At 32.1% G+C, this 23,625-nt stretch overlaps 1 protein-coding gene across 1 annotated transcript; it reads left to right on the top strand.

Moving 5' to 3' along the window:
* Positions 1–511: 511 nt before the first annotated feature.
* LOC148764732 (uncharacterized) lies at positions 512–2,339 on the top strand (the record flags this gene model as incomplete). The annotated part of the gene is made up of 5 exons (XM_088809346.1): positions 512–686; positions 1,254–1,367; positions 1,529–1,624; positions 1,759–1,860; positions 1,977–2,339. Coding segments are annotated over 5 exons (771 nt in total), but the record flags the coding sequence as incomplete, so codon positions are not given.
* Positions 2,340–23,625: the final 21,286 nt, after the last annotated feature.

The raw sequence follows: 23,625 nt of genomic DNA, 5'->3' as shown, positions 1-23,625 counted from the left end.
GATGGATTCTAGCTTCACATTTTTGGTTTATGTGTTTTTGGGAGCCAAAGATTTTTTTGGGAGTGGTTTTTACTTGCCTTCATTGCGAAGATTGTAGGAAGGGGATTGCTGCATCTGTGGATGCCTTCTTTTTGCGCAAAAATAATTTTGAGGTGAACTATAAAAATGCGCACGAATCATGATGGGTCAATGTGAATGACACTGTCATTAGAAGTGAGAAGATATTATTTAGAGGCGTAATTTGAGTTTTGAATTCTGAATCATGTATTCGAGATAATCGGCTTCACCATTGACCAACTCCGGTAAGACAAAAGATGGAACAACTCAAAATTGGGCCTGCTCCCGCACAAACACAATCACCGTAACATTTATGGGGTGGGAATGGATGGGATTTAAGTTCCAGGCTGAACAAGATTTAGATGGGGCTGACCTTATCTTTTTCATGATTAGAAAGATTTTAGGGGAAATAAGCCCCCCCCATTGAGCAACGATTGCAGAGGGAGAGGAGTAACTACCACTACTGTTTTTGTCCTTTGCTTTCCTCCGTGAGACGCCAACACCCCAACCCCAGCACAAGCCCTTCACGTGTCACGTGGAGGAGCGCCCGACTCCAAACAAGAATCTGACTCCTTGGTTTTTAAGTCAAGAAACAAGAAATGGGAAGGACCACTTTTCAATTCCACCAGGTAGCCGTTACCTCTGCTTCTCATTCAGAATTCTTCCACCCTACGTATACCACACTTAAATTTTATTTTCGGTTTACTTTTTTAGCCTTTAAAACAACGTATAGCATTCACTAGTTTCTTGAATGCCTCCACCCCTTCTCCTACCACATAGCATAACGGATAGAGCCAAGCCTTTTGAATTTGAAACAACAAATAAAGACAAAAGTGAGATTTCTCATATGGGCTTTCTTCCTTTTTCCTCTTCTGCTTTCGTCTCTCTTTTTTTTGGGTTATGTATTATACATTACAAGGCTTTTTTTTCCTCATTTGGATAACCGTTATTTCCAAGTTTTTGAAACTAAGCTCTCTTCTGTGCGAGTTCTTGAAAGTTTCGCTTGCATTACATCCCTGCTTGTTTTATGAATTTATCAAGTTAGTAGTTGCCTAAAAGTACTGTTTTTACCATGCATAGGCATGCTGACCTACTCTCTTCTCCACATGTTCTGCTTCTTCTTTATTTACCCTTTCCTTTGATGGTACTAGTCGTTGTTAAATTTCTAATGTGAAAACTTGTTTATTTATGTGAAGTGTATCCAAGGGTAAGAGTGAAGGAACGAGTAGAAGAAGATGATCATTTCCCATCATCCAAGGACAGCGAATCCTTTCTGTTTTTGAGGCTTCTCGAATCTGTATCTAAACAAGGTAGCAGCCGTTTACTGTTACCTTATGATCTACTTGTTTCCAAGTATTTTGAACTCACAAAAAGAAACTTCCAATGTGATGTCCTCAAAATTTTGCTTTTAATGTATAATTGTATTAACAACAGCTAACTGCTGTCAGTTGATATCATCTGCTTTTTGTAGAAAAGGAGAATCAAATCAATTCCCCACCTTCAGTTGCCAGAATCGCAAAGGCTTATGTCACAAGCCTAGCGACAAAATCTTTATCTGCATCCGAAGGTTGATTTTTGTTTAGTAATTTTGCTTTGACCTGATTTTTCACTATAGATTTCCTTTTAAGTATTTTAAATAGAAGCAGGTTGCAATATTCTATTATTCTCAGGCATTACCTCCATTTATAATCTCCATCTCAGGTGTTGGATCAGTTCAGAACAACAAGCAGATTGGCAAGGATACCAAATCAAATACAAAAGCTAATTCAATTCCAGCTCCTCGAGCTGTGTTGTCCAGCCCCGGTAATCTCATTATCTCTCCCCGTCATGTTCTGAATCTGTCTTTCAATTTAATATTTTAGTCATCTCGGTCTCCGAAAGAGTTCAAATCTCTTCTTTAATCTTGATATTGGTATCAGATAATGATGGGATGATTGGAAGCAGAAACAAGTTAAATTATGCAAGATCTGCAGCTTGTAAAAAGCGTCAAACTGAACAGACAAAGCCAGCAGCAGGCCAAGCCCACATTAACGATAACCTGAAAGGAAATATAACACAAAGTTCTTCCAACGTTAGGAAAGCCCCCAAGACTGAAAATCGTGGTCTTGCTGGAAGGATGCGGAAGGACCCTTTGAAGCCAGTAGTCCAAAGGCGGAAGCACAAATTGGAGATGGAAAATCAAGTTAATTCTCTTGAAATTTAACCATTGTACGCTTATGCTGATATACCCTTTTATGCGATGTAAATTGGTTTGCTTCCTAAATCCTAATGAATATTGCTCACTTTTGTACTTGCAAAGATCGTTAACAGGGAACAAGAAGAAGAAGAAGAAAGCACACGTACACTTTGCATAAACAGTTTTTACTACATAAACGAGATTGGGGGGGGGAGGGGGGGCGAACTTGGAGGATCATTCACAAAGCTGCCTTGGAAATTTTGCACAACGTCAAAATTTAGATGCTAACTTCAATCTCAGAATAGGAAACACTTGTTTCCCCTCCCATATTCAACAATATTCTTTATCCTTGGAGTAGCTTCAGCACTTGCAAATCGTTATTTCTCATAACCAAAAACATAAATAAAAGCAAACCAGAGAAGAGAAAAGAGGGCTCCAACGGTAAATGTCTGTGATGAATGTGTTGGAATTTTTAATTTTGAAATTCAAAAAAAAAATCACATTATCTTAAATAATCTTAACTTTTACAGCACGTTTGGTTTACTTTGTTTGGTATAATGAATGAAATAGAGTAAAAATTACTATTATGATTTATTACAGTATTTGATTGGTCAAAATAAGATTGGAATAAAACAGGAATATGTGATAAAAGATAAAAATAACCTTTATTATATTAACATTTATTTTCATAAAAAAATAAAATTATCCTTATTATGTCACGACCCGAAACTCCCCATCGAGCCCGTGACAACCGCCGCGAAGCCTCGACAAACATTCTTCACCCCGAATGTCGATCGAAACCTCGCAAGGCTCTCGTATCAACTTTCGCACTTCCCTGGTGAACAATAGTTATCAAATAATCAAAATACGAAGGATTACAAATAATTTCCAAATCATAACATAACATTTTTTTTTGGCTCACAGGGGCATTTTCGTCATTTTTGTCGAAAACCTCGAAACTTGTTAAAAATGTAGTAAGTACGTCGAAAATATATATTTAATGATTTAAAAAATTTAAGTATCTAAAACGTTCATTTGAAGTGAAAATTTGACCATTTGAATATAATAAAAATATTCCACAAAATAAACTATTTTCTTGTAAAATAATTTTCATAAAACTATCGGTACATAATTCTTATAGCGTAAAAGATAATTATATTCATATATACTATAAAGCAAATAACCAAAGCATAAAATTTCTTTTACAGTGACACGTGGGCCCACATCTAACCAAAATGCATCGGAAGTTGAAAACCTACAGCTTTTACCGATTCGAGTCCAAATGAAAGTCCTTGTCAAAGTCAGCTAACTATGGAATTCCTTGAGCCTGAAATGTGAGGAAATGAGGGTGGTGAGATTATAAAATCCCAGTGAGTAAACAGATACCATCTAAACTATCTAAAGTCGAGTAAATGGAGACAATTAAAATAAATCATCATACTGTAATTTCATTACCTTTCAACTCATTTCAACCAAATAAAATCAATCCATAAAAATCGAGAAATCAACTTGGCTTATGAATTTCTTAAAACTTTGGCTCGTGCCAAAACTCATACTCAGTGATACCTTGCGCAGGGCATCTAACCGAGTCCGTCAAGGCTGTTAAAATTTTGTATACACTTAAAATATATTTTAGTTTGAGAAAAATACAGCCGTTCCTTGGCGTTGGCTGAGTTCCCCTTCACGTGGTGGTTTGGCGTGAAGTGAACCCTAAGCTATACCTCAGGAGATACCCTACGCGCCTCTCGGTTCGAGGTAATAATATAATGGAGTTTACCGTGCCCCTCTAATAGGCTGGTCCACGAAACCCCCTCTGCAGTAAATAATTAATATATAATCCACCAATCAATAAAATTCATTCTAGCATGACATGATAATTTATCGCAACCTAGCCTCTCAAGGCTGAATACACAGTATAAATAATTCTAACACCAAAATCAGTTTAGCCATTCATGCTCATTTATTATCATAAGCCATTCAATTCAAAACCATAAATTTGCAACACAAACTACCAGTCTCCAATTACTCTATTTTCAAAACTAATATTCGATTTTCCAGAAAATTTATAAAATCATTTTATAAAATCACAATTTCTCTTAAAACATAGCAATTTACCATTTAAACTCATTTTTCATAAAATCACACAGTTGTATAAAACTACTCTAGATAATTAAGACGATAATAAGTTCACTCACAGTTCTAGGAGTTGATGTACTCCTAATCTCAGTCTCTAAGCACAATCTCTGTACTTTTACCAGTGTACTTTGTTCACCACCTATCCACAATGTACAATACATAATTCACCACATCAATACTTGACCATTATAAAATCAATTCAGGCTCGGTATATATGCATGATATGATATACAACTTATTCGACAACCGCTTAAATGCGGTGTTGACCTAATTCGGCCTATTATCTCCAATTTAACTCTAAATCAATTCTTCTCACTTTCTACACTCCAATTATAACTAAATTGCCTCCATGAATGTGAATGAGATTCAATTTATCAGTCTCGGTAGCAAATTACGAAAATACCCCTAGTGGGTAAAAATCGTATTTTTGCTCCGAAAATTTCCATTATTTTTCTAGGCTCATAATTCATCATTATTCATCATAATTCCTCAAATAAACATCAAGATCATCAGCCAATATTCCCCTAGAAAATTCGGCCAATAATGGTAATGGAGGAAAATAAATTCTTTTCTTGTTGTTTTGTTCCTAAATATGCTAAACTAACTTAAAACACTAACATAACTTAAAATCAAATTAATCTAACAACTTTCTCTCTCCTAACCCATTTTTTCAGAATTGAATTCATCATGAAAACATGTAATTTAATCATGGAAAATAAAGAGAAATGCTTGGGAATAAGAAAACTCAAGCTTAATAGAAAAATCTCACCTTTTTCACTTAATTTTCTTGAAAATTCACACTTTTTCTTTGATTTTCTCTCTCTAAGGTTTTGTTTTTATTTTCTCTCTCTTCTTGCTGGTTTGGCCGGCCATGGGGTGGAAGATGGGCTGATTTTATGCTTTTTTATAAAGAAATAATAAAATAATAAAGGTATGACACATGGCATCATGTCATTGGCCCGTTTTTAAAATTTTAAAAATTTTAATCCTTTTTATCTCCACCACACAATTAGTCAATGGTCAAAATGAGGATAAAGGAAGACCATGTGCTGGAAAAATGTCCTGGTGGTGGAAAATTATAATTTTGCCCCTGGGGTGGCAAAGTTACCATTTTACCCTTTTACTCCAAATTATACCGAAATTAAAATTTTTCACTTCTAAACCTCAAATCTTACTCCAATAAGTCAAATTATACTCCAATAAGTCAAATGGGGTCAAAAAAATCTTTTCTAAAATTCTCATTTTGTCCCCAAGTGGCAAATGACCATTTTGCCCCTAGAAAGCAAAAATTTCGATTTGACTCCAAATTGATCCTCGAACTCCGAATCACCAGATTAAACCATTCTGGGATTTTAAAATTCTTAATTTCATCGTAAATTCTCTATTTAATATAGTTCGAGGCTTAAATCAACTTTATTGTACCCCTAGGTACAATACCGACTTTTGTAAATTTTTCGAGACTCTCCTAACATGCAAACATGCTATCCATCACATGTATGTCATGATAAATATTTTTATAGAGTCGGGCTTGTCATCTTCTCCCCCACTTGGATCAACCATATGATCCTTCTTAATGACTGATTTCGACATCCGGCTAAATATTAATATTTTAATATTATTTCATTAATAAAATATTATTTTATTCTAAAAATTTTATCTTGTCTCCTTGGTACCCAAAATACCTTATTATGCCTCACTTGACTTCCAAATCGCCTTTTATCTCACAAATTCTCCTCCGATAAAATTATTATTATTTTCTCACTTGCGAAATATTTTATCCTAAACTACTCCTTTCGTCTTTTATCACTTCTAAATATTTTAATTGACCTCAATTTGCATTCGATCAACTTTATTTATCACCATATCAAAGTATGGGGTATTTCATATTATCATTTAAATACACATTTATCCCAAAAGACAATTATCCATCATAATCATATTGTATCACATATTTATATTTTAACTCAAACGCTAAAAATAAATATAATTTACTCACATATTTTTATAAATGGACAATTATTCTAAAATATAATTTAATCACATTATATTTTATCGATTATAATCAATTAAATTTTGTGTATAGATGTTTATTTTTAGCCAATTCTTCACATATTATGAATCATTTTCAAAATATTGTTTAGACAAAATATTAGAGAATAAATATTTGGGAAAAAAACGAAAAAACTAGTAGAAATAGAAAATCATGTTTTTTGATATATTAAATAGAAAATCATATCTCTGAAATTAGAAAGATGGTCTTTTATTTTTTTCTAAAAAAAAAAAGAAGTAAGTTATGTCTTTTGATATATTAAATAAAAAATCATATTATCTTTCAAACAAAAAAAAAAAAAGAAAATCATATCTTTGAACCAAGCATGTGGTGCTAAAGAAACATAAATCCTAAAGAGAGAAATAACTTGTCTTTCGATTTAGATAAGCATTCCACCTCTGGCAACAAAATGACAATTTACAAGCATAACTATGACATATAAGCATGGAAAGAAATAGAGAATGAAAGAGCCTTATCATACTATAAATGCCTTTTAGATGAGAATATTATTACATATAATCAAAAGCCAAAGTCTAGTTTACAAAAATACACTGACCTTGAAAGTAATGGATGAATATTCATCCTATTACACTAACTTACAACATGCATAAAACCAATAAAGTAGCTACAATAACATCATTATTATACAAGCAACAACACAACAGTCAACTCAAAAAGGTTCAAACCTGTTAATGAACCTCATAATTAGTATCAACATCAACCACAAGTGCCAAAAAGTTACAATATCATGAACTTACCTTCACAAAAAGTTTCAGAGCCATCCAAGCTTAACGGTCAGCAAGAAATGTCCTTAGTCATTTAAGTCTTCGGTCAGGAGCAACACTGAAAAACACAAACATAAGAGTTGGAGATTCAGGAAGTTTAATTGAAGAAGAACCCTTTCCCTTGTTGTCAATCCCTCTACTTGACTAAAAATCCCATCCAATTCTTGAGCCTTTTGTTGGATGTTCACTTTTGCCTCAACACTCTTGCTAAACTTAAGTCCAACCTATTTCATATTTTCACCCAATATCGTGGTAGCAGTAATAATTGATTCAGATGTAATGGGATCACCCGTCTCATTTGGCTTTTTTCTCTTCCTTGCTGAAGTAGTTTCACTTCTAGGAGTTGGTGTTTGAGGTTGAATATTGGAGAAATCCTCATCGTCGAAACTATATCTAGCTAGGTTTTCATCTTTAGTTTCTTCATTTATTGTATCATTACATTCCTGCATTTCTTCAAGGATATTTGCTGTAGTTTGTGCAACTTTTCCTATTACACAATCTCTTGCATAAATAAGACTAAGCTCATTGAAGAAAGGAAAACTCTTTCTTCTAAAAGGGACAACCTCCTTGTGACTCTAATAACAAAAAAAAAAGATGACTATTTGTTATATTATTATTTAGAAACTAACATGAAAATAGTTAGACAAGTTCAAACTAAAAACTTACCTGTATGTAAGATTCCCATACAGGATTGTGAGACCCTATCAAACTCGATTAAAAAATGAGTTTTTTTGCCCCATTTGGTTAATATTGATCAATGTTAGTGTTATTTGAGGTTGAAAAGTAGAAATAATTTGATTCCAGTACATTACGGAATATATGGGCAAAATCGTAATTTTTCTGTCTCGGGGGCAAATCGGTAAATTTTTCGCCCCAACACTTGTCAAGGCCATGGGATTTTATTCATCCTGTAAATGGATAAACATGAGAAATGTGTGGTGGAGAGAGATTGCTTAATGACTAAGTATGACACATGGACCAATGGAATGGTGACATGTGTCAAAATCTCATCCATTCATTATTTTCTTTATAAAAGGTATAAAAATCAGCCCATTTCTCCCATAGTGATCAGCCAAACCAAAAGAGAAGAGAAACCAAGGAAGAACAAGCCCTAGGTGGGAAAAAAATCAAAGAGAAAGTGTTGGAATTCAAGGAAACAAGTTAGGTAAGTTCAAATTTCTTTAATTCTCCTTGATACCTAGCTTACCCATGCTTTTGTTCTTGATTTTCATGGTTGAATATTGAGTTATCATGATGAATTCAATTCTGAAAAATGGGTATGGAAGAGGAATTGTTGTTGGAATAATTTGATTTTAGACTATGTTAATGTTTAGGGATAGTTAAGCATGGTTATGAACAAAAACACAAAAGAAATATTCAATTTCTCTAAGGTTCCTTGTTGGTCGAACCATGAGGGCTGAATATCAATGGGGGATTGTTTTTATTTCAAGGAAAATGGCTTGGAAAATGATGAATTAAGGTGAAACGGTTATGTAGAAAAATTTTCGGTGCTAGTGCACCAAATGACTGAATTTTTCTATAAGGAACTGTGAGGGTTCTAATGCTGAATTTGGCTCTATTTAAATGGTATGTGGTAAATTAAGGTATTAAAGGAGAAATGGATTAATTTGGAGTGAAATTGAACGCATTGGCCAATTTAACGGATGAAAAATCGACTTAGGTCACTATCGAGTCTAGATGGCTACCCGTGCATTTTTCATTTCATATCATATATATATCGAGCCTGAAATAGCTTATGACTATTAGACACAATTTAATTAGAATATGTGTCATGGATTATGGCTAGGTAGTGAGACATTGCATACGGGTAAAGGACTGTACCCGCTGACTGAAAATAAGAGTATTTCTACTCCTAATACCGGTGAGTGGACTTGCATTTCAAACTTGTTTTGGGGAATATGAAAGATTCTATCCAACTTGTCTTAGAAAATATACCTTGGGAACAAGCTTTTAGTAAAATGATTTTATATTGTGAAAATGTGCTATACAATGGTTTATATGTTATCACAATATGATAAAATGCATGATATGCATTGGATGCTTCTTTACATGTTGATTTGAACCCGGCTATGTGCGAGTAGGAGTGCACATAAGCCATTTCTGACCCGGCTATGTGTGAGTGGGAGTGCACATAAGCCGTTGTTGCCTCTGTAGCAAATGGGGGGATGCTCCGTGATCTCCCACCCCTCCGCCCAGGAGCTTGGAAGATAAGGGAAGGGACTGCTCCGTTGCTTCGTGATCCAGAGTGAAGTGCACCTTTTGCTGAGTGAAGGGGAGGATGCTTAAGCCATTATTGCCTCCGTAGCGAAGGGGGGGATGCTCCGTGATCTCCCACCTCTCCGTCCAGGAGCTTGGAAAAGGTGGGAAGGGACTGCTTCATTGCTTCTTGATCCGGAGTGAAGTGCACCTCTTACCGAGTGAAGAGGGGGGAAGCTTGGAAGATGAGGGAAGGGACTGCTTCGTTGTTTCGTGATCCGGAGTGAAGTGCACCTCTTACCGAGTGAAGGGGGGGAAGCTTGGAAGAGGAGGGAATGGACTGCTTCATTGCTTCATGATCCGGAGTGAAGTGCACCTCTTGCCGAGTGAAGGGGGGGATGCTTCGTGATCTCCCACCCCCTAGAGACAATAGCATAAGCCGTTGCATATGAGATGATGATGATGGGATGATGTACATGATGATGATGATGGGATGGTGTGCATGTTGATGATGGGTATATGGTTGTAAATGCAAATATGTAAGCATTTGTTTTTTTGAAATTTGGAAGTTTACATGTGTTACATGTTGCTATTGTTATTTTAGCAGGATGACTTGTTTTAAGGGACAAATGAGACTTTTTCCTTGATGTTCTAGTTCTCGCTGCAGCGAGAATGAAGTTCGCTACAGCGAGAAACTTTCTGTTCATTTTGCTAACTTGTGGGTTTTTGCCATATTTCTCATTTCTTTGGTACCATAGTTGAGTATGGATTTTTGTAAAGTGATTTACTCATGTGGGGTTTACATGAGGGGTTTACATGAGGGGTTTAAAGGAGCTAAAACAATTGCATGGTTTTGAGAAAATGAATGCATCATGATTTCGATAAACATTCCTTATGGTATGCTTGTTCCCTTCTTGTTCACTCATTGAGTATTGTACTCACGTTTTATAAAAATTCATGTTTTCAGATCAGGTGACTGTTGGACCCTAGATCGAGGAGTCCCCGTAGTGCATCTCTTGAGTATGTGTCTAGCATTTGATAGTAATCCCTTTTATTATAAATGTCTCCGCTTAAAGTCATGGGTCCTTTTGTATTGTGAATACAATCTAACAATGTGAATATGTGTATGCAATGTAAATTGCTAAATACATGACTGGTATAGTGCATGTATATTATTATCGATAATGCCATTGTGTTTTGGCTATGTTCACACCTGGGAAAAGGTGTGTGTGTGTGTGTATGTATGATATGATAAATTTGTTAAGCAAAGGTAAATGGATAGGCTTGCTTGGGCTTGATGAGCTATGCTCATTGAGCTCATGCGCCGATCATGGCCCGGGAAATTAGGTCGTGACAAGGATCATCAGCAACAACCATGTTCCTTTGATCATCCCACCCAAATCCACTAGTAGGTGTACCTTGCACCATATCATATATAATAACTCATTCTTTTTTCAAAGTCTTTATTCTTGACTCTATATAAGGCTTCGCTTTCAAGTTTGCATTTGGTAATTTTGTTGCAAGCATATTTTCAAGTTTTATTAAATAACCCCCTCTAAAACCAGTGTCAGCATTGTATTTTTCTATATTGTGCAAATTAGTCAAAGTTGAAATAAGTGCAGCATCTTCATGATAATTCCATTTTCTTTTGGTTCCCTTTGAACTTTAGGAAGCAAAGGCTGAAAATGCAAACATTGTTTTCTATCATACACTAAATATTTTATTATAAAAAAATAATTATAATGCTAAAAAAATAAAAGATAAAGAGATATATTCCATAATATATTAAAACTTGTCAAACTTTATTCACATGATAAAAAGTACAATATAAACAATAATTAACAAGAACAATTGACAAAACATTAAGACACTAATAACAAATTAGAAAAAAACACAACTTGTACTGGCAAAGGAAAGAAACACTAAAACAATTCTTCAATTAACAATATGCCTAACAAATGTCAATCATCATTTTGCTTAGATGCTTGCCATTTATTAAACATTTGATTTGCTAATTCCGTTCTCAAATTACTCCAAATATCAGTAAGATCAATAGTATATATTAAATCATCCTCAACTGCTGTGTTGGTTTGAATATATTCCCATAAATCAACTTCAATAGGATCAAAACTCATCTCCCTCCTAATAAAATTATGAAGCAAACAATAAGCTACAATAATCTGATTATGTATCCTAATCAGATAAAATGATGGACTCCTGAGGATACCTCACCTCATTTTCAACAATCCAAAACACTTTTTTATAACACTGAGAATAGCTATATGTTTCATATTAAAAAATTCTTTAGGATTGCTTGGTACATGGCCTTGACGTCATTCATTCAAATGATATCGTTGACCCCTAAAAGGTGTAAGAAAGCCCTCACAATTTATATAGCCTGTATCAACTAGGTAGTAACAACCTATATAAAACAAACAAAATAAGTTATTTATTTATTTAATTAGAATAATTATATGGTACATAATTTGAAATACCTTCCTACTATCATAAGAAAGCTTACCATGAGGCACTTTAAGTCCATTTCTTCTCCTCAGTGCATCTCAAAGAATTTTGCCATCAGCTACAGACCCTTCCTAACCAAAAAGAATAAAGACAAATTGCATGTCAGGTTTACATACACCTAACATGTTTGTTGCAATATCCCTTTTACGAGTGCGATATCTAGGTTTATCTACACTTGGCACCTTAACCTTGATGTATGCCCCATCTAGAGTACCTAAACAATTCTACAAATTCAATGTAATGAATTACTTATAAGTAAACCTATTAATGTCTTGTATGTATAGTTACAAAGGTAATAAGATCAATAATCTACTTTAAACCACTTCCATCGATTGTCTATTGAGTTTGTTGGAATGGGCTTAGGTTTTCTAAACAACAGTTCTTGCAATTTCAACATTGCATTTAAAATATTATGAAAGTGTCGACTAATTATCTCACTTGATTTTTTAAAATTTAGACTAATTACTCGATCCTTAACATGATCAGCAATAATATGTAAGAGTATTACTACTTGCTCATCTACAAGCATGTTCTTTGTTGACTTATGTTAGGTTAATTAGCTCAATATGATTAGATCCAAGAGGGGTGAATTGGACTATTTTCAGAATTTAAAAATATTTTCCTTTTGAACAAAGTCTTTTCTTTAATTCAAAAGTTGAGTTTAAAAAGAAAATAAACTAATTGTCTTTTAGATCAATGAAAGAGAAATTGAATTTTCACGTAAAATAAACAATAGAGAAATTAGCATAAGTGTTTTATAGAGGTTCAGCCTCATTGCCTATGTCTTCTCCTTTAGATTCACTAAGGAGTTTAAAATCCACTATTCAATCAAAAAGCTCAATACAATGCCTTTTATGGATCAAGCATAACCATACAATACAATGCCTTTTTATAGTTAAAGCACAACCACTCTACCTTTTCTATTGGTTAAAGCATAACCACTTGAGCAATTACAATGAGAGAAATGTAGGTAAAGCAAGAGTGCCTCTTAAAGGCTGAGTGAAGAATTTGTACAATACTTGAAGAAAAGAATGGAAGCCTAATAAATGCTAGACTAGAAGACTTTTTGTATTTAAGAAGAGTATAATAGGTTTTAAATGTATCTTGGCTAATTCTCCTTTCTTGAGTTGTGTTTTCAGGTCTTCTAACCTTCATAAATGTTGAGGAAACTTGTATTTATAGTTGCTAAAACTTCAAGGGTAGGTGGGAAAGCATTTAATGTGAAAATAGCCATTTTTCTCTTTATCTAATGCTCCAACGGTCATTTTGTATCTATACATATGTGAATGTATCGATACATTGCCTTTTGTTTTGAATTCTTGCCGAGTTGTATCAATACATTTTTTCATGCATATATTTGAACTTATCTACAGGGATCTTTGTAATATGCTTAAATATGTATCGATACATGATACTATGTATCGATACTTTTAGATCAGTGAGCATTCTGTTGAAAATCTATTGATACATTTGAGAAATGTATAGATACTTTTAGGTTAGTATGCATTTTGTCTTAATTCTATCGATACAATTGAGGATGTATTGATAGACTAAGTTTGACTTTTGAATTTTGACTTTTGCTGAAGAACATGTATCGATAGATGTTGTAATCTATCGATACTTATCCAAATGTATCGATACATGAAGAACATGTATCGATAGATTTGGATCAAAATGCATTTTCAGAGCTTGTTTTGACTTCTTTTCTTTTTCAAAATTACTTGGCATTGTTTGAGAACATGAGACTTTGATCCTTTGTGAGTTAAGTGAAATTTTGATCATTTCTTTTTGTCATTTCAAAATGTAAAAGATAATTAGATTAAAACCTTCAACCCACCAATACTTTCTAACATTTCACATAATTTAAAAAAGGTCTATCTATTCATCCTAGTTTGTGAAATACATGAAATATCATTATCATACACCAGTCACCTAACATACTCTCGATTTGCAACAAAATCTAATGCATAAGATCTTACTCTTGGCTTATAAGTATATAAAGTTGACACAGTAGACAATAAAGTCAAGAACGAACTAACGGCACGACAAATCTCCATATAAAATTTAAACATAGATCTTACTCTTCTCAAACACAAACGAACCATGATTATAAAAAATAAATACTCTAGTCTATTTTATTATGTACAAAAAAAATTAAAGCCATATGGAATAAAAAAAGTAAGAAAGTAAAATAAAATAAATAAATAAATATTATTAATTTATGACCATGTTGTATGTATCTTTGCATCAATACCCTAAAATAATGGATTTGATTTCAACTAACTTTCCCAAAAGCCTTTTACCTTTCTTAATTGAAATCTTATTTGAAAGCTCTTTACCCTAAATTTTGTCCTTATTCAATTTGTATTTATAGTATAATTCGAGGATTATGACAATTTCAATTACAACGTTACAAGCTCTAAATTAAATTAAAGTTTAATTAAGAGGTTGAAATCTATAGAATCTAAAAAATGAGTGTGAATCAGGTGAAAAAAGAGTTTTTAACAAATATCTCTTTAAATGACGTGAGCAATATGTTTTATTGAGCATGTTGGATGTAAGCTAGTTGGGATGAAGGACAAGTGTGGGGATGAAAATAAATTAGGGCTTGAGTAGGTCTTTTAAAGTTAATATATAAGTTGATTATTACATTCATTAATTTAATTATTCAATTAATTTGTACAATCAACCTCACTTGATGTCTATCATAATATATTTAAATATCACTTTAACTCATGCCAATAAGCATGTGCGCATGGTTAGTATTTTTATAAATTTTTATATTATTGTTATAAGGCTGCACAATAATTATGAATAATGATTATACCTTGATCCCTCTTTAATAAAAATTTAAACAAAATTTTAAACTTTTTCCTAGCATTTATAAAGATAATTTAACTAGCTAAAAGTGTCGTTATGAGATTTAACATTCTTAAGACTTCTTCTTGTAAACTAGTATTGTTGAAAGTTGAAACTCTTATACCTAAGGATTTGGCATGGGTTCAAGATATTGAAGATTAAGATCAATTAGCGATCATTCTTCTTTTTTAATTGGGAGTTTTGAGATTGCTTTTGAAGTGAGTTTTGTTACAGCATTGGAAGCATGGAAGGGTATATAGTCAAGAAAAATCAATGCAAGCCTCATAGTGGAAGAACAAGGAATATTTGCTTTGCACCTTGCTTCGAGATACTGCAGCCTTATTTATATTGATTTTTTCTCTTTAGCCCCATTTTTCTCATATAATATTGTATATCAACATTTTCATATAAGGCAACAGACTCTATATAGATAATCAGACTATTTTCATTGTAGCAAAACTTGAGCTAACATGTAACAAAATGTTCATTCAAGTTGTAACTGCAATAGAAAATCATTTTTGTTCAAAAAAAATAACTAAAGATTCATCTATATTGAATTTTGGCAGTTCAACAACATCATGTACTTCTTGTTTCAAGACTAAATTGGAGTATAAACTAGGCATTTGGAATATGAAGTCTAGATTGGTATTGCTCACATGAATTTTACTAATTGCTTTATAATAGTCAAATTTATAGTTAGCTAGTCTATATTAGAGATAGATATTTATATACTCATAAATTACTTGTAAATTAAGAATTATGAATTATGCACCAAAACTAACCCAAATCTACCATTTTTACTTAAAATACTTCCTAATATGCACCAAAACTAAGATAGGTGTATTAGCAAGATAAGAAACAAGCAGATGGTTGTGTTTCCTACTGTACTAATTTTGGTTTTTTTTGTTTTGATCTTGAGCATGTGTTAGTAAGTTGATACTATATATTGCTGGTGGTTTTTTTAACCAGTTGTTTCTGAGGATAGGTCTAATTCAAGTAGGCTTGATATGAATGAATTCTTTCTAGCTTTTTACAAAAAAAAAAAAAAATGCACCAAAACTAACCCAAATCAATAAGTCTGGTAATCTCTTGCATTAGAGTTTACACTTATGTCCTGTAATTATGAAGACAAAATCATTTCCCTTTCTTCCTTCTTGGGATGCAAAAAGAAAGTAATAAACTGCTGCCCAACAACTCCTCCAAACTTTTGTCAAGTACAACAAAACCTTCCATCATCCCACCTCAAGCTTTCATGAACCATAACAAACTAACTCAACATATAATTTATCCATTCAAATTAATAAGAGGGATAAGAAGAAGGTGTTTCTTAAGCTGACAGAATTTTTCTGTTAAGAAACAACAAAAGAGGTAAAAGTGTGCAGATACAAGTATTGGGCAACTCATGCTTCTTTGGCTACACTCAAATACCATTACCATTACTGTCAGTTAAAATCCTACTACGCAAGTATACGTATCGAATAAATAATATATTAGCAAGCAGGGTATCAATCTCACAGGGAATTGATCTAAAACTTTACTAATTACCAAAATTAGAACAATTTAATCTTATCCAAATAATCAAAATTAAATAATTAATTAAAACTAAAATTAAAACCAACAAGAAAAATCAAAATAATAACTTGAGAAAATATCCAATCAATAAACCTAGGATTACAATATCCCTCACACTTCATCTAAATCTTACCTCTCTTCCTTAACTTATTTCAACAAGTTGAATTGCTAACCTAGAGTCCTCAATTATTTATAAGGGTCTCCCGACTCGTCCTATAAAAATATCTATTTTAATCAAAACACTATATTCCTATGTGAATTGAAATTAAAACAGACTCATTAAGTTCAAGCTCTAATCTGGCTACATATGGCCTATAGGTATATCCCTATCCTATACACATCAATTAATATGATTATATGCTATCCCAATTTTAGTCTACTCTAAACTCCCTTTCCCAAGTTTGTTTAGGTTCTTAAATCAATTTACTTGGTGACCAAACAATTAAAAGCATTAAGAACAAATTGGAATAAACAATTCAAATCCCTTTGAAAATAAGTAAGACAGAGATTAAAAACTTAGACTACATGTGAGTTCAATTGCAATCTTAGAAAAAGAAATTTAGCTACTCATAATCGCAAAAATAAAATAACATTTTATAAAATTCAACCATTGAAAGTATCAAGAACGGTAAAAGCTAAGGAATAAAACAAAACAATATTTGCCGTCTTAATCTCCAAGTTTCAGCCTCAACTTCTAGTTTCTTGAATCTCTCAAAGGTTCTCCCTTCTAATGTTAGTAAACATATCCTATTTATACTAATAAACTTCATCTAAAGTTCCTTAAGCTGACCTAGGATTTAATTGGGCTTAAAAGTATAGTAAGAGGCCCAAAAATTAATTATCCGTCTTTACAAATTTTCATTCCCGGCATAGTACATCCAACCATTTTTCGACATAATTTTCTCTATCTTCGATGCAGAACTGGGAAAAGTGATCTTCATAAAAGTTGTAACTATGTCTCTTAACTTTCCACTGATCCAAGAATCGCATCATTTGAAGTTCTGTAGCTTGAGATATAGCGAAAATACTGAAGCATATGCAAGTAAATTCTAGGTCTATCTACACCTTACTTTCCAAAATTAAGGTCAATCACTTTTAATCCTACAAAAAATATAAAAACTAATCAATAATAAACAAATTAAAAGAAATAACATAAAATTAAAATAACTAACTTAAAAGTAACCTAATTATAAAAAAAAACTAAAATAAGTAAATTATAATTGAAAATTGATGACTTAGCTAATATTTAATAACAAAATTAGAGTAAAATAATTTTATAAAATAGAATTATCAATTACCATTAGCACTGTTAAAACAGCTTCTAGCTTAGAGAATTACAAAACTAACCTAAATCAATAAGTCTTCTTCTAACAAAGAAACATTATCTCCCTTCTCTCTCTCTCTCTCTCTTTCTTTCTCTCTCTCTCTCTCTAATACCCAGACCCTTACAAAACAAAACCATAAAAAAGAAAAAGAAAATCTTACAAAAAAAACATAATAGAAAAAAAGAAACTGAGATTGAAGTTTGCCTACTTCTTCATCTTCTTCTACTTATCTCTTTAATTTTCATTTTATATCTATTTTTTTATTAATCAAAGAGCAAAAAAGAAATTAACCCAAATCACAGCCACTTAGTATAATCTATAATATTAACAATGAATCAAAGAAATAAAGAAGAACAAACTTGACCCGCAAACAAAAAATCAAGAAATACATAAGTAAAAAAAAAAATCGAATCACTTCAAATATAAAAGAATTCAACACTTGGGTCATTTTCACTTTCAACAAAAAACAAGAGCACAATAAGCAAGTACTTGGACTGTGGAAGAGAGTAACTTACCTGAAAAGGTGGATGAGAAAGGCGGTGCTACTAGTGGAGCTAGAAACTATGGAAGAGAACCATGCGGCTAAGAGAAAAAGGGAAATGAGGAAGAGAGGAAAAAAATATTTTATATGGATAGGGTTGTAATTTTTTAAATCTAAGAGGGGTAATTTAGTCATAACAATTTTAAAAGCTATTCCATGAGAGATGAATAGATAATACCAGGGAGAATGTGAGTTTAGTTGAAGAGGAGTTTTTACTGATTTTAAAGAATAGTTAAAACTTAGGAATTGTTATTACTTGTTAAACTACTAACCAAACAAAAGTGTAACTAACAGTTAGGAATAGCCCATACCAAACGTGCTGTAAGCTTCTATGATAAGTGACGTGATTTTAATGAGATTGTAATAATTACCCATTATATGAATGAGATTATGATAATTACCCATTATCTTTGAAATTTCTTAATTTTGATATAGTAGTATCTCTTTGATAAGAGGGATTCTGCTTATAAAATAAAAGTATGGATCCCCCAACCCAAGAAAATTTTAAGTAAACAAATATTATATTACCATCACTGTAAAATTACCATTTAGGTTGAAAAAACCCATTAGAAAAAGGTTGAGGAACTCTAAAAGTGAGCTTATGAAGAAAAAAGCTTGACATTTGCTATGACTGAAAGTTAGTATTGTAATTCTTATTGAAATTATTTATTTGGTGGGTTATTTAAGAAAGGTGCACTATTATTATCAAATAATAGTTGATATTTACTTATATTTATTTATTTTTGCTACTGTTATTATTCATTATTCATGTATTTGCACATACATGTGCATGTGAATATATGTAACATGTGGTATCAGAACCAGAATAATCTTCATCTAGCATATTTGAGATATAATTTCAATTGTATATTTATAATATTTTTTAAAATAGTATTTTAGAAAATTATTTAAAGAAATAATGAACCAAATGCATTTATGATATATCTTTGTCATATTTTGAAATTATTTGAATCTTATATGACTTATATATTTGGTTTGTTGAAATAAATATTTTTTACTTTGTTTATATGCTTGAGCTCCAAAGTGAGCGTCTTTTTTAAATTAGAAAAAGGGTCCATAAACCCTTCCCATTTTCGTCTTGAACCACTTCACCAAATGGATCCATTTTCATATTTGTTATGCAACCTAATGCACTTTATTAGGCTTGTTTGATTAGATAGTTTGGACTAAAATTTTAGGTTTGTAGTTTGGACCAGGATAAAGAATGTTGGGTTTTGTCTTTTATACAATTACTCTGGATCAGATTAAAGAATATTGGGTTTTGTCTTTTTATGCTATTAGTCTGGACCAGAGTATACAATATTGGGTTGAGCATATTTATGTTATTCGTCTTGGTAAAAAATAAACAAATATTGAGTTTACTTTTATGCAATTTGTTTGGATCAGAATAAATGAATATTAGGCTTAGTCTGTTTATGTTTTGTTTGAGCTTTTTAGTTGTTAATTTAAATAAATTATTATGTGTCTAAATAATGAGTCAATAAACCTAGAAAAAGTAAACTCATTCAAATGAAGTTAATTTTGGATCTAGTTTTGTTATCTAGATCTAATTTGTTTGACTATATTAATCATGAAAGGAGTTTACTTAGTCAAAATTAAGCTCACTTATTTATTTTTATTTGGTCAATACATTATTAGTATAATAAACTCATTGATATATAATTTATGTTATACTTATTTTGTGTTTGTCTTGATTATTATTATGACGTCATGTGATCGTATATATTTAAATAATTGAGATTAGCCATAGTATCTTAATTATGATAAGATATACATTAAATAAAAAAATTATTTATTTGGATCACATCAAGCTTAAATGACATCATATTCTAATTAAACATATTTGTATAATTATTTACCCCACAAAAAAATTATTATATTTTCATGATTAATTAGGATGAAATATAAATTATTTTTATTTCTTAATTAGCCCATAGGTATTAAGAAATATTAATAATTTTTAGTTTCATAATAAAAGTTAATGAATCAATATGTTAGAATCTTTGCCCACAGGTAAATTTTGATGACATATTGATTCATGTATATTTTAATTTGTCTTACATTGGCAAGCCTATTTTTATGATTGATGGTTTGTACCTAATATATTATTAAGTAAACATGTTTATTTACTTATTTATTTATCTGTAATTGATCAAACTTTGATGGTTTCTAATGACAAAGTTCCTTATTTGAGTGGTGACAATTATAAAGGGTGGAAAGAGAATGTTATTCACCATGTAGAATGCTTAGACCTTGATTATGCTCTTTGTAAGGATGAACTTACCATACCTACGAGTACTAGTACTCAAGTTGAGATAGCATTGCATGAACGATAGGAACGGTCAAACCATCTACGTATGATGTTTATCAAATCTCATATTATGACTCGTATTTGTGCGTTGATGCCTAATTGTAAGAATGTCAATGATCTAATAAAGGTTATTGATAAGCAATTTGAGTCTTCTGATAAAGCATTTGCTAGCACCCTAATGAACAAGTTGACATCGATAAAGCTCACTGGCATTAAAGGCATCCACGAGCACATTATGCAAATGAGGGATATTGTTGCTCATTTAAAGTCCTTGAAGATGGAGATTTTTAATGATTTCCTAGTGCACTTTATCCTAAACTCTTTTCCATCTTAATATAATCCTTTCAAAATCTCTTATAACACATATAAGGATAAATGGTCAATTAATGAACTTTTGGCCATGTGTGTTCAAGAGGAAGTAAGATTGATTCAGGAAAAGGGTGAAAGTGCATATCTTGTAACAGGAAATAATAAGCAACCCTTAACAAGAAAGAAAAGGGAAAATCGAATGCACCTGGCAAGCCGAATAGACCTATCCATATTGGAATGAAAGACAAATCTAGGTGTTTCTTTTGTAAAAAGAAGAGGCACATGAGGAAAGATTGTCCTAAAAGGAAGGTTTGGCTTGAAAAGAAAGGAAATCTCAAACCTTGTGTGTGTTATGAATCTAATATGGTTTATGTTTCTCGTAAGACTTGGAGGATTGATTGTAGTTCTATAATCCATGTTTCTAATACCATGCAGGGTTTTTTAAACCTAAGGACACCAACAAAGAGTGAATGTAGCATCTATTTTGGAAACTGGATGCCTACACGTGTGGAATCTGTTGGAACGTACAAACTAGTTTTATCAACTGGTTTTATTTTGGATTTAGAATGAAATTTTTACATTCCAAGTTTTTCTAGAAATTTAATTTCTTTTCAAGACTTGTACCTTTGGGTTTTTCCTTCAACTTTTTTGGAACATGCTTTAATTTATTTGAAAATGCAATTATTGTTGGAAATGGTACAATGGATGATGGTTTGTTCAAAATTCATTTAAATGACAGTGTTCCTTATAGTTTGATGGCGTCACATAATAATGCTGGTATTAAATGTTGTGTTATAAATGAGAAAACGTCCATGTTATGGCATCGGAGATTGAGGCATATCTCTATTGAAAAAATCAAAAGATTAGTAAACAATGGAATTTTAGAAACTCTTGACTTTACTAATTTTGATACTTGTGTAGATTGCATTAAAGGAAATCAGACTAACAAGACTAAAAAAGGTGCCAAAAAGAGTTTTAAAATTTTAAAAATCATACACACTGATATTTGGTGCCCTGATATGTGCTCGAGTAGTCAAAAATATTTCTTCACTTTTACAAATGATTACTCACGATTTATGTATCTCTACTTGCTTCATAACAAGAACAAAGCATTGAATATTTTTAAAATAATTAAAGTAAAGGTAGAGAAACAATGTGGAAAAAAAATTAAAATTGTGAGGTCAGATAAAGGTGGGGAATACTATGATAGGTACATAGGAACTGGACAAGCACTTGGCCTAGTTGTTGAGTATCTTCGAGAGCAAGGTATTATAGCTCAATACACCTTACCTAGCTCACCATCTCAAAACGGTGTAGCAACAAGAAGAAATAGAACATTAATGGATATGGTAAGGAGTATGCTTAGTTACTCCAAACTTCTTTTATCCTTGTGGAGTGAAGCCCTTAAAATAGTAACACATATATTAACAAGGTTTCAACTAAAGTAGTACCTAAAATGCCATTTGAATTATGTAAAGGTTGGAAATCGAGTTTAAGACATCTACACATTTGGAGTTGTCCAACTCAAGTTAGGGTTTACAATCCACAAGAAAAGAAGTTGGACCCAAGGACTATGAGTGGATATTTTATTGGATATGCTGAAAAGTCCAAGGGTTACAAGTTTTATTGTCCAAATTATACAAGTAGATTTATTGAATCAAGAAATGCTAAGTTTCTTGAAATAGACGTGGTTAGTAGGAGTGATCAACTTAAAACCTTAGTTTTTGAGGAAGATCATGTTCTTGATACTATTTCTACATCAAGTAACACATTGGTTGTTCATCCAAATAGGATGGACATTGAGGAACCAATTATTCAAGCTCCATGTCTTATTGAAAATGCTTTAGTTGATCTTATTTAGAAACCACCACTAGTGGAACAACTTGTTGATCAACAATTTCCACAAAAGGTTGTTGATTCAACATTAAGAGGATCAACTAAAGTAAGAAAATTAGTAATTTTTATTGATTATGATGTGTATCTACAGGAATTTGACTATGATGTTAGTGTAAAAAGTGACCTGGAAACGTTTACACGAGCAATGGAAAGTGATAAATCTAAATTTTGGTATGTTGCCATGAAGGATAAGATGGGTTCTATGACAAATAATCAAGTTTGGGATCTTGTTGAGTTGCCTAATGAGGTGAAGCCCATTTGTTGTAAATGGGTATTTAAAACCAAGAAAGATTCATTAAGCAACATTGAGAGATACAAGGCCAGACTTGTTGCCAAAGGATTCTCACAAAAGGAAGAAATTAATTATCAAGAGACATTCTCTCTTATTTTGGAAAAGGATTCTTTCCGTATCATCATGGTATTAGTTGCTCATTTTGACTTAGATTTATATCAGATGGATGCGAAAACGGCATTCCTCAATGGAGATTTAAAGGAAGAGGTTTGTATGAAACAACCTGAAGGGTTCATTTCGAATAAAGGTAAGCACTTGGTTTACAAGCTTAAAAAGTCCATATATAAACTGAAACAGGCCTTTCGTCAATGGTATTTAAAGTTTCATACTGTTATTTCTTCATTTGGTTTTGTAGAGAACGCTATGGATCAATGTATATACCACAAGGTTAGTGGGAGTAAGATCATCTTTCTAGTTCTATATGTAGATGATATTTTGCTTGCAACCAATGATATGGGATTGCTACATGAGATAAAACAATTTGTTTCTCAACATTTGACATGACAGATATGGGCGAAGTGTCTTATGTCATTGGCATCAAGATTCATAGAAACA

Source organism: Theobroma cacao, chromosome 1 (assembly GCF_053813885.1).
Source record: "Theobroma cacao isolate CCN51 chromosome 1, ASM5381388v1, whole genome shotgun sequence".
NCBI lineage: Eukaryota > Viridiplantae > Streptophyta > Magnoliopsida > Malvales > Malvaceae > Theobroma > Theobroma cacao.
The sequence above is the reverse complement of the archived record's forward strand: the minus strand, read 5'-3'. Positions and strand labels throughout refer to the sequence as shown.